General features: G+C 45.7%; 2 protein-coding genes across 5 annotated transcripts; one reads left to right on the top strand and one right to left on the bottom strand.

The window, feature by feature from the left end:
- The first annotated feature begins 173 nt into the window (after positions 1-173).
- Positions 174-8325, top strand: arhgdia (Rho GDP dissociation inhibitor (GDI) alpha). Of its 2 annotated transcripts, none has more exons than XM_076086297.1 (6): positions 174-314; positions 5402-5597; positions 5755-5838; positions 6272-6348; positions 6455-6518; positions 6852-8325. In XM_076086297.1, exons 2-6 carry the CDS (start codon positions 5408-5410, stop codon positions 7052-7054), a joined length of 618 nt encoding a protein of 205 aa, XP_075942412.1. In that variant the 5' UTR covers positions 174-314; positions 5402-5407; the 3' UTR covers positions 7055-8325. The 2 variants fall into 2 exon arrangements, with proteins under 2 accessions (XP_075942412.1, XP_075942413.1); XM_076086298.1 differs by lacking the exon at positions 174-314 and adding an exon at positions 4585-4694.
- Positions 7091-15929, bottom strand: cdr2l (cerebellar degeneration-related protein 2-like). 3 transcript variants are annotated; one of them, XM_076086294.1, is made up of 6 exons: positions 15082-15929; positions 13343-13410; positions 12845-12957; positions 11654-11802; positions 10986-11150; positions 7091-10338 (listed from the first exon to the last, which is right to left on the bottom strand). In XM_076086294.1, the coding sequence occupies exons 2-6, from the start codon at positions 13383-13385 to the stop codon at positions 9393-9395; spliced, it is 1416 nt and encodes a 471-aa protein (XP_075942409.1). In that variant the 5' UTR covers positions 13386-13410; positions 15082-15929; the 3' UTR covers positions 7091-9392. The 3 variants fall into 3 exon arrangements, with proteins under 3 accessions (XP_075942409.1, XP_075942408.1, XP_075942407.1); XM_076086293.1 differs by lacking the exon at positions 13343-13410; XM_076086292.1 differs by lacking the exon at positions 15082-15929 and having other exon boundaries at positions 13343-15075.
- Positions 15930-15979: the final 50 nt, after the last annotated feature.

The following is a 15979-nucleotide window of genomic DNA, read 5'->3' as shown; positions in this document are numbered from 1 at the left end:
AACCGGAACACCTGACTTTAGCCCTAAAGTATTAAGATCTTGACTTTAGTGACATAATACCTCAATGTAAAAATAATACAGTTAAAAGTCCAGCTTTACATTTCTTAAAATGTCAAGTTAATTATTTAGACTACTTTCATTGCGTGTACGTTGAGTACAGACTTTAAAATATGCTTTTATTTTGAAGGCAGTACACCGGATGTTGTCTCACCTTAAAAGCGGGAAGTGGCTTCAATTTCCTTCCACCGCTTCACTTCACTCCCTCGCGCCACCATCGACAGGAGGCTGTCACAGAGTACCGGCGATTTATAACGGTAAGAGTCGGTTAAACACGTGCTAAACTCTTCTGATAACTAGTTGTAACCGAGCGGACGCGTGTTTGGACGGTTAGCAAACATGTCCGAGGAGCTTTGGTGTAGTTAGAAAGTTTTTCTGCACCTGATAAGGAAGTCATTACAAGTTATTCGGCGGCAGTAGTTCGTTTCCGGGTGTTGACCGTTAGGTAACGATCCTCCATTGCATCTAATTGTTCACAATACCTCACACACGATGAGTGGATGCATTCACTAGTCGACCAAAAAAAGTGCGTTCAGGGGAGTATTTTTAATCTACTTTCGCGTGCGACTCCTCTGTCATGTGGCTCATACGGAACATTTTCTCCCACTTCCTGGAACGAATGCTTTACTCTTTTAATTTGAGTTGGCCTGCAGGGCTCACACCTTAAACCAGCCACCGTTTAAAGGCTTTCCTAGCATGCACGTAGATTACATCTGCTGAGATCAAGTGTGCTTCAGATGACAGTCGTCTTTATGTACTTTGGTGTTGAGTTGTGTGCTCAGCTGAATGACTGATATGTGGTTTCTTAAATGGCCTCCCTTTTCCTTCCTACATGGCCTGGAAGATTTTTTTTCCCTCTCTCTCTTTCAGGACTTTGATAACTTTCAGGGAACACATTTCTGTCTCAGCCTTTTTTAATTTGCTTCGTTTCTACCCGAGGACGTGCAGCCCTGCAGCGGAGGCCGGATGTCTCATTTTGCAGAACAGTTTTTCTGGTTTGACCTGGTTGATCTTGAGTTAGGCTCGAGGAGCTATAATCAACCACAGAAGAAGATTTTCATTCAAGGTGTTCAGTGTAACAAGCTTAAACAGTGTACGGGTCAAAACCACAGACCTTACCCGTAAAATGATGAGTATTGACTTGTATTTAGAAAGTAAATGTGTGTTCTTCCTGTCTCTGATACTCAATATCTGCTGTTAAAAGCTTCACTAACACTACCCGTTATTTAGTTTGTCTACTTGATCTCATTCTACAGTATTTTGGGAACCGACGCAATGCAGCTTTCAGAAGCACGTCCTCTCGATGACGGCCTGTAACCCCTCTGTTGGTTGAATTTGTGTGTTTGTACAACCTGTAATGCCGGGTTGTTGCCACCCTTGAGGTAAACCGTCATACCTATTGTAGTTCTTCATCACGTAGAGGCCATCAGGAATCAAACCCCACTCTGTGAATACGCCCCGACCTTTGCGTTGGCACCTTGTCGATCCCATTCACTGGCAGCTTCCTGCTGCTGCGCGCAGGGATTTCTCACAGGCTATTTTTAAAGCTTCCTATTTGTTCTGGTTCTTCCTGGGATAGAATAATGTTTTCTTTACTTCTCTCTCCGGGGCTCATTCTTTGTGATCAGTCTTCTGGGCTCTTTGGTCCAATAGCCTTTACACTTAATCAATAATCACAAGCTCATAACCGGTTCTCCGTACTGTTCCTTATCTTATTTCTATTTGTTTTACTCTCACCCTCGTGTTGTTTTCTGTTGAGGTTGATTTCCTCTGCACTGCCTTAAGCTCTTGCTGTAACACTTCCTCAAAGCTTTGGTATGCGTTGCACTGCACCCTCGACTTGTTACTACAGCATGAATTGTATCTCCTCACATAACCTGTAGCCAGGGCCCCTTCTTTAATATTAATATCATTACAGCATATTAGGGTGGGTTAGCCACGCAGGTGGAACGTTGGTGAGAGGAGCTGTGCTTCAGATTAAAACTGCGGTTTAGCACGCAAAAGGAAATGAATCAGTCATCTCGCCTGAAAAAGGAAGTCTACAGTAGTTTCTCTACAGACGAGCCTGCAAGGCACGCTTGCATGAGCTAAAAGACTGCTGCTGCTACTTAACTTAAAATCTAAATCACCACAAAGGTGGTGGTGCTGGGAAAAGCAAATCTTGTGCTGCTCTTCATGTAAGCGTGGCACCATAATATCAGCTGATATACAGCTACTTCTGCTCAACGTATGCATGAACAATAGTTTGACTAAAGACTGAAGGAGTGCTTTGAAGGCGTGTCCAAAACGACATGGAGGTTGATGCATTTACTGCATCGACGCATGGCTGAAGCGTGTACTGATTTATAAGAACTGTGCAGAGTCAGTTATTCACAACGTCCCGTGGAGGGCGAATGGGACCAACATGTTGATTTTTCTTTTCCTCATATAATTGATCCGCTTTTATTAAAGCATCGTGATGAGGATACGTTGAAGTGAAGAGAAGTCATGTGGAGAACAAAAGGGCCAAACGCAAAGGTCTCCGGCAGGCTACACGAGATCAAAGCAGCCGTAGATCTGTGAGTGACGTCTAAAGGTCGCTTCACAACGGTTGATCATTCTCAGTTACTTTTATTGACGCAACATTCATATTCTATCGTTGTGTTCTTTGCAACATTTTATTAGATTATTAATCATCTTCTGTAAGACTTTAACATCCCAAATTCTACTGCGGACACACTACAAAGCTCTTGTTGGGTTTCATGTGTTTCTGATGTCTGGCTGCCTGCCGAGTTATCACCTTTAGCCACATTGTTGTTCCTCTCTGAAGACCAGTAGTCCACTGTGTGATCCATGGATACGGAGCCCAGAGGATTACGTCAAACGACATGCATGAAGATGTAGATCCAAACTCAAAAACTGTCTCGTCACGATAGATTTATTTATTATAGGAGAAACATCACGTTTAACGGTTTTCACAATTACTTATCTGACTTATAATTTTAGTATATTCCCAATAAAGCTAATTAACTAAAATATTTATCAGCAACTAGAGCCAGTATAACCACTGCTTTACTACTTAAAAAATAATGTATTGTGGTTAATAAGTTATGGCTGCACAGAGAGGGAGACATTGAGCTCGTTGATCTTCAGTAATGTTTGATGACTCCTGTCAAAGAGAATCCTCTTGATGTGTCACCAGTTGACACCTCCCAGCCACTTCCTCTTCTGTCCCTGAATGCCTCATTAGCCGTAATCCCACTTTCTATAATCTCACAGCTCAGCGGTGTTGCTAAGGAACAGCTCTAATTTGAAGCCTCCTGTGTTTGTAAAGCGGTGCTGCTTATCCCCGCCAAGCCCGCTGATTATCCTCCTGCAGCACAGAGCTGTGACGGTGAGGACACCGAGGTGAGCGGGTTCAATGGCATCTCCAGCGTTTGTTAGCGTGATCTCATGACCCGAGTGTCGCTTCCCAGCAGGCTGAACAATCACCCTCTCATATTTGTTTATAGCCAGTTAACCAGACAGACTGTGCATCATTGTGAGGGTGATGATGTCACTACAGGACCCCTTGAAGTCCGTATAGTGCAGCTCTCTGGTGTGTGTAAAAGGACTCATCACTTCCTCCTCTGTGACTGCAACATACAGGAGAGGAAGTGAGAAAAACAACCTGATGGATACTTCAAGAGTGACACGACACCATCGTTGTGTTTCCTGCTCTTGTTTCTCACAGAAACACTCCCACACAGCTGAACAACTACTGAGGAATTTGTGTTTCTTTTTGGGAGCCCGGAGGCCTTGTTTGGTAAACGTTGCAGTGTTCTCACTTCCTGCTTGGCTAACACCCAACAGTATACAACGGGCACAATAGAACAGAGCAGAGCAGAGCGGCAGAGCGACAAACAGTCATTGTGCCTGTTTGTCTGTTTGTCTGAGCGGTGTGATTTATTGTGGTTCAGGTTGTAAACAGTGAGTCGGGGGATTACGTTCATCAAGTACCACCTCTGCCCAGCGAGTAAAGACTGTGTTTGCGTTTTTCTGATTTGTTAGCTCGTCTCTGTTGATTCATGACCTTTAACTCTCACTTTGACACTGATTTGCAACAGCAAACAAATGTTAATGATTATTTAGAGAGACAGTTTGTCACCTGATGTCTTCCTTCGTTTTAGGGTACTTGGTTTTTCTGTTGACATTCAAGCATCGATCTTTACGGGTCTTTTTTAACCCTTTTATCATAACTTAAAGGAGCAATTTATGACATTTAGAGCATTACTATAGAAGCAAACAACTATTCATGTAAATGTATATTGGAGTAATGTCTACCTGAGCAGAGAATGAAGGCACTCTCTTTGTTAAGCCATGTTGAGAGCTCCCAATCTCGTATCTCGCACCATTTTAAGGATACTTAAAGTAATAAATCCTCTTCTACAGTTTGTCGGCTCTGTTTCCTGTTTGGCTGAATCTCTGAAATACAGGAAGTTGTGTTCTTTCGACACGCAAATGTTGAAAGAACACACCACCCTGAATCAGGAAATGAAAACTAACTTTATCTACAAACGCATAGTGTGTGTGTGTGTGTGGTCACTTGTCTGGTCTGCAGGGAGAACAAGAGAACGGACCACACAGAACATCATCCAGCTGCCTGTGGGCTTCTGCAGGTGTTGATCATCGTATATTTCTGCGCCCAGCATATGTGCACCAGATGTTTGATTTTTTTCTGCTGCTTTTTGTGAGCAACGTTTGCGTTTCGTAGCACCTCGATGATCTCACTTTGTTGTTGCGCCGTTTCCTGCTCAGGATCAGCATCCTCTCCTCTAACCCGGAGTGACTGGTGGAGCCGTGCAGCCGGGTGTAGAGCTCCACATTAGTGCACGAGTGAGGGAGAAGCCTTTAGATAATCATCAGCTTCATGATAAAAGCGGCTCCACAGCCGAGTAGCCTGAGTCTGTGCTAGTGTGAACATTTACGTGCTTATGTCTCAGCTTACACTAATGAACAAAACTGCCTCGTCTCATGACAAGAATACTGATAAAGGTGCTCGTGAAGATCCACACAAAGCGTGTTGTGCTCTTTGCATAAAAAGGAACTCAGTTGTCACCTTTTAACCTAATGGTGTTTGTTTCTACAGGAAGTGCTGCTTTACATTGCTGGATCCCTTAAGGTCAAAGTTCAGCGGTTTTCCTCTGGATAAGTAATCTGTAATGATCATCTAGCAGCTGGGTGTCTTAACAATGTGCTGCCTTGCTCCACTCGTAGATCCAACGTCATTAAAGCAGAGAGTCTGTGTGGAGTCCTGCTGTCTGTCCGTGTTACTCGATCGCCCCTTCCTCTAACCGCTCTGCTGTCTCTCTCTGGCTGCAATTAGCTCAACATGGCAGAACAGGAACCGACACCGGAGCAGCTGGAAGCGCTGGCAGCAGCCAACTCAGAGTCTGAGAACAGAGTCAACTACAAAGCTCCTGCTCAGAAGAGCTTACAGGAGATCCAGCAGCAGGACCAGGACGACGAAAGCCTGCGCAAGTACAAGGAGGCGCTGCTGGGCAAATGTGCTGCCGTCGCAGGTTAGTGATACCTGCTAGTTTGTGTGTGTGTGTGTGTGTGTGTGTGTGTGTGTGTCCCTTTGTGCAGCGTTGTGTATTCAGTATTTCTCTCAGGTGCTATGACTTGATGATTGGTCTTCTGGTTGTGATTTCTTACTCTGACTCTTCTCTCTCTCAGATCCCAAAGTCCCAAACGTTCAGGTGACTCGAATGACTCTGCTGTGCGATACGGCTCCGCAGCCATTGGTCCTTGACCTGCAGGGTGAGTAGAGCGACGCGTGTGATATAGAAGTATAAACTGATGTTTTATAGTTGACCACGTTTAAGCAGCAGACGCACTGGAAGGATTAGCTCACAGTAACATTAATTATGAACAGTAATCACTCCCAAATATGCATTAAATGGCCAGCTGGTTCATTAGCCTGCTAATTAGTAATGAGAAGATTCCCTCGTTAGTGGGTTAATAATGAGCCATTTCCTGTGGTCACCATGAGCATCAACAGAGCCGGGCTCACTGAGCCACCTGGTGGACGGTTTAGTGACGACAGGGTGATGACATGTCTAAATACAGCTTGAGAATGTAATTCTTCTCTCTCTGGAAAAAGCAAAGCATAAAATCCCTTCTTGTTTATGAACCTTTTAGTTTATACATTCAGCATTCTGCCTTCACACTGCTGTGTTGCGTTCCCTCCCAGGAGACTTGGACAACTTGAAGAAGAACCCGTTTGTGCTGAAGGAGGGAATCGAATACAGAATAAAGATCAACTTCAAGGTGAGAGAGTCTGGTGTTTGTCTGTTTGTCTCATGTCGCTGTCAGCGAGCGGTCTTTGTCGTGGGAGACTGTTCAGCAGGATGTGATGCATGTCGTCTTTTTGCAGGTCAACAAGGATATCGTGTCGGGCCTGAAGTACACCCAGCAAACATTCAGGAAAGGAATCAAACGTAAGTAATTTCATTCAGTCGCTGCTCATCTTTTAGGGAGGTTTTGAAATGCCATATAAAGTAGCCTTCTCTTACGTAAAGAATTAATTTAACATTTTGGGAAATACGCTTACTAACAAGATCCATAACCATTCATGTCTGTACAGTAAATGTAAAACTATAGCCAAAAGCTTCTTAGCTTAGCTCGTAGCATATTCCACAAAATTACCTTTTCAAAGTTTAAACGGGCCAAATAACCCGGCTGTCTTGTTGGAATGATAACGCTGAAGTTCGTTTGCTTTATTCTCAGTGAACTCGTTGGTAATAAGCAACTTATTAATCTCTTCTGTGCAGTTGACAAGTCTGACTACATGGTCGGCAGCTACGGGCCCAGAGCGAGCGAGGAGTACGAGTTCCTCACCACCGTGGAGGAGTCACCCAAAGGGCTGCTGGCCCGCGGCACCTACAACATCAAGTCCAAGTTCACCGATGACGACGAGCACGACCACCTCTCCTGGGAATGGTTCCTCTCCATCAAGAAGGATTGGACGAATTGATTCCCCCTCAGCGACGCCCTTTGTCCCCCTTTCTTCTTCTCGCTGTCGTTCCGTTATTCCCGTCTGGAGTTTGTATTGATTTTCAGCTTCTGCTCTCTCCGTCCATCGACGACTCTCTCTGTTTCTAAATTCCAATCACTTCATCATTCCTCCCGTCGTAGTGCTTCTTGTTAAGTATCAAATCTTTAAAAATGGAGAAAGCAACAATGTGCACAGTACAGATTTTGCTGTTATGGTTTGTTTATAAAAGAAAAAATATGTAAAAATAGTCTGTTAACTGCTCTTGGAAAAAATGTATACACTTAGTGATTCACTCGGCCCTTTAACCTTCTGTTCTTCTCTTTGATTCTTTATTGTTCAGACTGTTTTGTACTCTTACCGTGATCTGCCTTAGAAAGCAGCCGTGCTGTATGAACGTATCCACTGTACGCTCACTTGGCAGCGATTGCTGGACACGGCTCTTAAACGCAGCCCTCCTTACTCCTTTCAGCACATTATTTGCACCAGGCTCTTGGTCAGAAACCAGGCCGCCTCCATTTGGCACCCGACACAGCCTGCTGGTAAACTAAATGTCCTGTGACCCCTCGTGACCCCTCGCTGTAGGTCAGCAGGGTATTCGGCAGCCATGTGGCCTTAAATAAAACCTTTAGAGATAGATGACCTAATTAAGCCGTTTGCCTTCAGATTATATTTGCCAGACCATCATGTGAGCGTTTTTTAACAATACTTGTAAAACATGGACCTTTATCACTGTTTTATATCAGGTTTGAGGATTTGTAAAAGCCATCAGGGTGTCCTTTACAAACATCTAGTATTTGTAGCGTTCTAAATCTCAGTTTAATTAACTGTAAATATCCTGCTCATTAAAGTCCGGGTTGTGCCGATAGCCTTCTGTCACCCAGGTTCCTCCCTCGACCCCGAGGCCGTGTTTCCATCAGATCAGAGGAGTGTCAACCCGCTCACCTCGTGTTACTCGAGTTATAAATGAGCCACGCTGACTGTGCCTCCAGTCTCTCACAACCACACGCTGCTCCTGCTGACTCAGCGGCACTTTGTGATCATCAGTGAGGTGCAATGTCGTCTGAACCAGAAACATCGGCCCCTAACCAGACCTCCAAGTGTTCTGTTTTTATATTCGCTCCAGACGTATGGGAATGAATCTGCTTGTCAGACTGATGTTCTTGGTGTGTTGGGTTTGACTGAACGTGTGCCACTTGTATCACCTACAGTTTACTGATCTCCTGTGTTCACATTAAAGTGTTCAGACTCGGCCCGCTTGTGTCCTTTATTATGCCGAGGCTTTATGTTTTCGGGTCGTCCGTCCCATTCTTTGTCTTGAACGCGATATCTCAGGAGGACATTTCTTCTCCTCTTGGATTCAAAGATGACGTGACGAGTCCTGGGGTCAATTCACGACCATAACTCAAGAATAAGTGCTAATAATTCTGGCTTCTTCTCACAGGTTGAAGTGACGCCATTTCTGACAGACATGCATGTAAACGGCTCCTTGACTTTTACAACCACAAGACGTCTCTTCTAGTTGAACCCGCTGTAGGATTTGATTTGTTTCCCCGAGCGTTTAACAGAAGAACAACGTGGTTTATACATTTCTCATTTTAATCAACAGAAGACATAAATGGCCTCCGACAAGAGCAGCTTTTACAATGTGGCACAGCGTCGAGCTGATTATGTCATGTCTGAAGTTATCAAACGAATCCCTGAATCACTCCGCGGCTTGTAATGCATGCTGTTACAATAAACCATGTAAACAAATAACCATCAAACACTTACGCACGGTACAGTTTGGCAGCTGTCTCACTGTTTCATCTTCAAGCTCACTCGAGCTCGTCAAACACTTGTGATTTTAGTTTCAACCGGCTTCTAAAAACCTTTTTAGCACTTTAGTGTTTGAGTCGGATACATGCTTCAAATGAGTAGTTTAAAAACAAGTGGCTGCTTTGTTCTTTTGATTAATTATTTGGCTTAATTGTTTTCAATAAACAAAAAAATAACTAAATCATTTCTGCATCAGTTAATCTCAATTACAAATACATCACACACTAGACTGTCCTCAGACAGAAACTAAACTAATTATTTCATCAGTTATGGTCACTCGGGAAGAAAAAAAATAAATAAAAGGTATTTCATCCACATCAGAATCCTCCACGGAGGCAAGTTTACCATTTTCATACAGTTTGAGATTAATCAGCCATCCACTGCTAACAATATCATCAATCACCCGACTACAGGACTACAGGCATCCACCCGTCATGGTCAAATGTAAGACGAGAAGTCATTAAATACATCATGTGCAGTCACTGTTAGTAGACGCAGTAGCTCATTTGTGACTCTTCTTGCTCTTGGTGTTCAAGTCGCTCTTGGTCTTCTGCAGGCGGGAGAAGATCTCTTTGAACAGGGCCTTGTACTCCGGCGTGTTCTGGCTGAGACGTTTGTCCACCTGCTCCACCTGCCTGCTGATCCCCTCCAGGGCCTCCGGGGTGGAGGGCGCTTGTGGGGGTGTGGGAGGGGCGGCGACGACGACTGCGACTGCCCCCGATGTCGAAGGCCCCTCGCAGACCATGCTGTACTCCTTCATGGAGGGGTCCCTGGAGACCGGCCGCGAGGTCTGCACCCCGGCGTGGCACAAGCTCTCCTCGTGACGCCGGCACTTCCCCAGCAGCCCTTCGTACTTCTCCAGCAGCGCGTGGTACTGCTCGTCCACCTCCCGCAGGATGGACATGCCGCGCTTGCGCACGCCGTTGGCGTGGATGGCGTAGCTGCCCTGACGCCTGCCGGAGGCGTCGCGGGCCGAGATGGCGTTCAGAGCTGTGTCGCTGCAGCTTTTCCTCACCGGGCCCCCCTGCTGCCCCGTGGCCCCTTGCTCTCCAGCAGCTCCTTCACCTCCCTCCTCCAGCCCCAGGCCCTCCTCCGGGGTGTCCGTCTCGGGGCCGTTGCTGAGCAGCGTCTCTAGGCCGTCTTCCATGCCCCCGATCAGACACACCCTGGACTTCCTCAGCTGCTGCATCTCCTGGAGCTCCGCCTCGAGCTCTTGAACCCGCAGCTGGCAGCCCTCCGCCCCTAAGAGACGCTGTTCCAGGCGCTCGAACTCCTGCAGCACGGCGGCGCACTCCCGCTCGGCGCCCTCCCGCTGGGACCGCTCCGTGGCCACCGCCGAGCGCAGGGAGGAGACGATGTCCGTCAGGCGCTCGTGCTCCTCGTCCACCGGTCGCGTCTCAGCCAGGTCCACGCTGCCCGGATTGGCCAACAGGAAACCATCTTCATACCTGATGTAAAGTAGTCAACAAGTTGTGCTTAAAAAAAAACTGCACAATCATGTAATCAGTGCACCAACCTGGGCAATAAATCAGATTATATGAATGACTGGTATAACAATTTCTATAGAGGTATGATGTCAAAAAGTTACTCTATGTTGACCAAATCTGTAATCACTGTGTTTTGCCTTTGCAGGGCAGTGAGGTCTGATAATTGTTGATTTACTTTAAATCAACCCAGCAGGTGTCCTGCAGAATAATCCGATCATCTGTGTTGTATCAGCACCATACACATCTGTGTTGTATCAGCATCATACACATCTGTGTTGTATCAGCACCATACACATCTGTGTTGTATCAGCATCATACACATCTGTGTTGTATCAGCATCATACACATCTGTGTTGTATCAGCACCATACACATCTGTGTTGTATCAGCATCATACACATCTGTGTTGTATCAGCATCATACACATCTGTGTTGTATCAGCACCATACACATCTGTGTTGTATCAGCATCATACACATCTGTGTTGTATCAGCATCATACACATCTGTGTTGTATCAGCACCATACACATCTGTGTTGTATCAGCACCATACACATCTGTGTTGCTCACACATGCTGTACACTAGAAAGAGGAACTGCTGATGGCGACCTTGGCGCAGTGCAGAGCTCTTTGAGGCAGGGGAAGGAGTGCACAGTCTTGCGTCGCTCCGTCTTCTCTCTGCGGACCCTCAGCTCCTCCAGAGTCCGCAGCTCCTCCACCCGAGCCGTCAGGCTGTCCACCTGACCCTGCAAGGTCTCCATGGTGCCCGTCAACCTGGGCACACACACACACACACACACACACACACACACACACACACACACACACACACACACACACACACACACACGTTTGTTCAGAGCTTGTTACGTCATTGCTGAGCACACCGTTCTCCTAAAGCTACAGTGAGCCACTGTTGCACCATAAAGAATGTGAAGGAGCATATTGAGAGAGAACAGAGGCAGCCATTGAAATCTTTAGCATTAGGACCACTAATGTGATTTGTAAAGAACTTCGACCCCTGATTATGATTATGGCGATGCTGAAGACAGCAAAAATGTTAAGTCCTCTAGTTTCCCTCGTAGAGGGGATTGTTTGTAAACACACAATTGTCGTAATTTCAGCAGAAATGTGGAGCGATGTGAATTACAAAGTTCTTAGCATTGCGATGTATCGGTGTACCAGCCTCAAGCTGGTTTGGTTTAAAGACCTTTGTTACGTGATGGCGGCGAGGGTGACCTGTGACTTTATTCTTGTTGCAGACACATTCTCATCACCTGTCGATTTTCTGATGCGAGGTCTTGCTCTCCAGCACCAGCTTCTCATTGGTGATCTCCAGCTCCCTGGCCGTCACATCCAGCTGTTCATACACCTTTGCGTGCTGCTCGTTCATCTCCCTCAACATTTCCAACTGCTTGGACAGGTACTGCGAGGGAGACACAGTTAAGATTAAAGTTAGTTGATTAGTGACGAGATACATCAGGGACGCTTGTACCCCAGGAGGTAAAGATGCCAGTCATCTGTAACACCGTATGCATGGGATACTATGGCGTTAAAGACACAACTTTACTATGCAATGACCTTGTTATGACCCATCACTTTATTAATTACAGTTTTATTTTTATGACATGATTTATTGCATACTATACAATTGCATTTTGGACATACCAAGCCTTTTTGACATATCTGACACTTTTTGTGATTTCAACCTTTCAACACATGATTTTTTTACTTTTTTCTAAATACTATACATTACATTTAAAAATAAAAAAATGTCGACATCCAATAACTATGACTTTTTTCAACACGCTATACTATATAGCATGTCGAAAGTCAAAAAAGTCATAGTATAGTATGTCGAAAAAAGTCAAACAGTATGAAAATGTTCTTGAGGCCAAATTACTTTTCCATAATATTTAAATATAACACTTTCTCATGACATTTTATGGCATATCATACATGACTTTTTTATTACATACTATAGTTAAATTTGTTAAGGTATAATTTTTAAATACTACACTGATATTTTTTATAGTAATATGGAATACTATAATATAACTTTTTCATGTCATACTATACTGGGACTATGTCAAATTATTCTCTGATATGTTTACATTTATTGGCATACAATAATATTACTTTTTTATTTTACATTTATTATAACAAACAATACTATAACTCTATTATGACATTTTATAACAGGCTATACTAGGACATTTTGATGGCATACTATACATACACACATACAGGACAGTCACACCTCAGATGGCTTGTGACTAATGAGAAGTCTCATCTTTGAGCTGTGAAGACGAGAGAGATCCAGGAATTTCGCATTATCCTCTCACGTCTACAAAATAAACACTTTTTGTCCTAATTGCTATTTTTCATTCTTCTTGCCGTGCTTCAAGCGTTTCAATAATTTGCTGAAACATGCGCTCGCAGAGTTGCGATACGTGGGACGAGCGTACCTCTATCTCTTGCACTTGCTCGTCATTGTCGATGTACATCTGCTGCAGGGAGTCCTCCAGCTCCTTGTTGCGCTCCAGAAGGGTCTTGCCGAGCTCGGCTGCCAAGTGCAGGTCTGACGGGAACCAGAGAAAGAAGAACGGACGTAAACACCGGACAGTGGCGAGTCTGCCGAGCACAGGAGTTCACCGCACAGTGGCCGAGACTGCTTCTTGTCCCCAGGATCAATTTTAACAAGTGCATTAAGGAGAAGCACTCACTGCAGCTGAGCTACACATTAAACATGTGAACCCTTCCTGATCAGCAGACCTTCATTTGAAAATGTATTTAAATTGGGAAACAGAACATCCTGTCTTAAAATTGTGATTTTTTTGGCAAGTGGGGTGAGCACAGGGGGGTGAGTAGTGATAACAACAGGAGCCACCCTCCCACAGTTGCTGTTATTTTACAACACAGCTTGAAGCGTACATTATTCATCTCTGGTGAAAAAAAAGCCTCACTGGATGGAGGAGGAGGAGGAGGAGAATCCTGCTGGCTCTGCATACTCGGAGCCCACAGCACCACAGCACTGGAGCAGTGGAACGACAGGAAGGAACAGAGAGCCATGGACACTCATTACTGGACATGAAAGCAGTGTTTTACCACCACGATGTTGTGCGTGAGCAATGACAGGAACACACACACACACACACATGCGTCAACGTAGGTTTGAAGTATCATCACACGCCTGCGCTGTTACATTTGCCTCCAGCACTGCTGAGGGAGACAGGGACAGGCTGTAATCATTTCCTGTTTCAACAATGCAGAACTGATAACAGAACTCTGTTCTGAAACACAGAGTGATAATGAGCTGAGTGAGAGTGTGTGAGGAGAGAGCACAGTGAGCCCCCCCCCCTGGGTTCCTGAGGGGCCGACACGTGCCGAGTCTTAGTTATGTAATTTTAGAATTGTGCGGACGGATGAGGGGAGCAAGAAGCAGGCAGTGCTGAAGGAAACAACGATCGCCACCTATCAGCTAATGACACAAAGGGGCCGACCACGTCACAAAGACAGGCATGGCCTGCATCCGTGACTGTCCTCACGTTCAATCACATGACATCATCACACACCGCCCATCTGCCCAGACACACTTCATACGTTTGCCAGATCATAATGAACACAGGGTCACCGAATCTCAGAGCCGGCCGCCAGAGAAGTTGCATAACAGCAGCGTTTCTGGGGCAAAATCCTGCCCCGGCTTTGAGCCCATGCAGGACGACGTGAGCTTGATCTGAAATCTCTGATCCCGACTAAGGAGGTCTAGTCTGGGGCTCCCTAATCAGATCAGCCAGGGGCTTATTGACTGGACATGCTGAATAATGCTGAGATGAGATACAGGCAGTATGGCGACACACCTGCCCGTCTGATGTACAATGAGATGATGAGACACAAAGCTGCTTTAGTGGAGTGGGTCAGCAGGTAATCAGGGGATGGGGGTGATGCTGAGGCCAGCGCTGCAGAGAGACACGCCGTCGATGAGAGTGCATCCGTTTCAGTCGTTACTGAGAGAGCTGATAACACAGCGCATCACTTTATGCATCAGGGAAAGGCACTTCACATTGATTTCCTGCCTTTGCTTTGTTCATTTAAGGTCACAAGCATCCCTGATGGTCTGCTTCGTGGTGAAAAATAGACAAAAAAATCAATCACTGATCAAACAACTATACAAAATTCAGGTTATTTTCTGCATGTTTCCCCTCACACACACACACAACATAAATCATGCCTCCACACAGATGAGCAGTGCTTCACCACAACACAGCAGAATAAACAGTGTTTGATAGATGCAAACTAGGAGGAGAGGAGTACTGCGATGTAAGATGTGACCCTGCGAGAAGAAAGATGAAACAGAAACAACATTCACTCAGAAAGACAGACAGACAGACAGGCAGACAGACAGACAGGCAGACAGGCAGACAGACAGACAGGCAGGCAGCAGGACTATTCCGGGAAACATCACTGACAACATCAAAATAATTGGCAGAGGAAGAGAGCAGAAACGCAGATCCGGATTCGAGATGCAGAGACAGACAGACATGGGTTTACAGTTGTCACCGCGCGTGCACACGTGCATGAAATGTGTTTTTACAGTGAATGCAACCTCCATCCATGTATCCTAAAAGCCGAGGCAGAACACCAGTGGTTGTGTGTGGGGCATTGTTACACCCACCACCACAAGACAGGAGGAGTGGGGTCTCACCTTGCTCCAGGTCCCGCTGGTCGTACCACGGCTCCTCTTCCTCTGTGATAAACTCCTCCATCCTTCCTGCACGGAGCATCGAAGCTGATCAACTTCTTCTTCTTCTTCTTCTTCTCCGGCGATGTGATCTGCTAATTCACGGGCATGCTCGAGCGGAAGTGACAACAAACAGCAGCGGCGCAGCCTCCCCGAGTGTGTAACCCTTTGAGACGAACACCCCCCCCCCCCCCCCTCGGCAGCGCACCTGCTTCTTGGACCGCGTATCGATGTGAACCGAAACCACGTGATCGGGCCGCTCACACCTGCACACCTGAAATGAACCGGTGTGCAGAGCTGCTGTTGGACAGCCACGGTGGTGGTTCTTCCGTTTGTCTCATCGGTCTGTGATGAGCAGCTCGGCCGCCCGATCTCCGCTCAGTGGCTCAATGATGCTGCTGCGTTCACGTGCTGTCGGAAATGCTGGATTTACTCTTTACCCTGCTGCAGCATTGCATTTAAACACTCCATCGTCCCAGATTAGTGAGGCTAATTGACTTTAAATTTGTATCATTATAACATCCAACTGTTTGTAAGCCCCATGTGAAGCCATTTCCAATTATAAGATTATTATCTTAAAGAGAAGGCAGACATCCCTACGGCTAATATCTCCAAAACTAGGTAACTTACATCAAAACAAACATTCTAGACCGATAAACAGCACTACAGGTAAAAGGAAATATATGCGTTTCTGATTTTTGGGGGAACTGTCTCTTTAAATGGGACACTACTGCCATGTTTCTACCATTTGCAGCCCTTCCTTTTCATAGTCTAGATGTAGGGAAGCTGTAAATTACAAGGGGCATTGAAGGCAGCACCACTGGAGGTGACGTCACCGTCTATTTGACAGCGTCCCCATCAC

The sequence above is a fragment of the Anarhichas minor genome, unplaced genomic scaffold, assembly GCF_050575085.1.
Source record: "Anarhichas minor isolate MPS153535 unplaced genomic scaffold, ASM5057508v1 ptg000007l, whole genome shotgun sequence".
Classification (NCBI taxonomy): Eukaryota; Metazoa; Chordata; class Actinopteri; order Perciformes; family Anarhichadidae; genus Anarhichas; species Anarhichas minor.
Note: the sequence above shows the minus strand (reverse complement) of the source record. Positions and strands in the feature narration are given on the sequence as shown.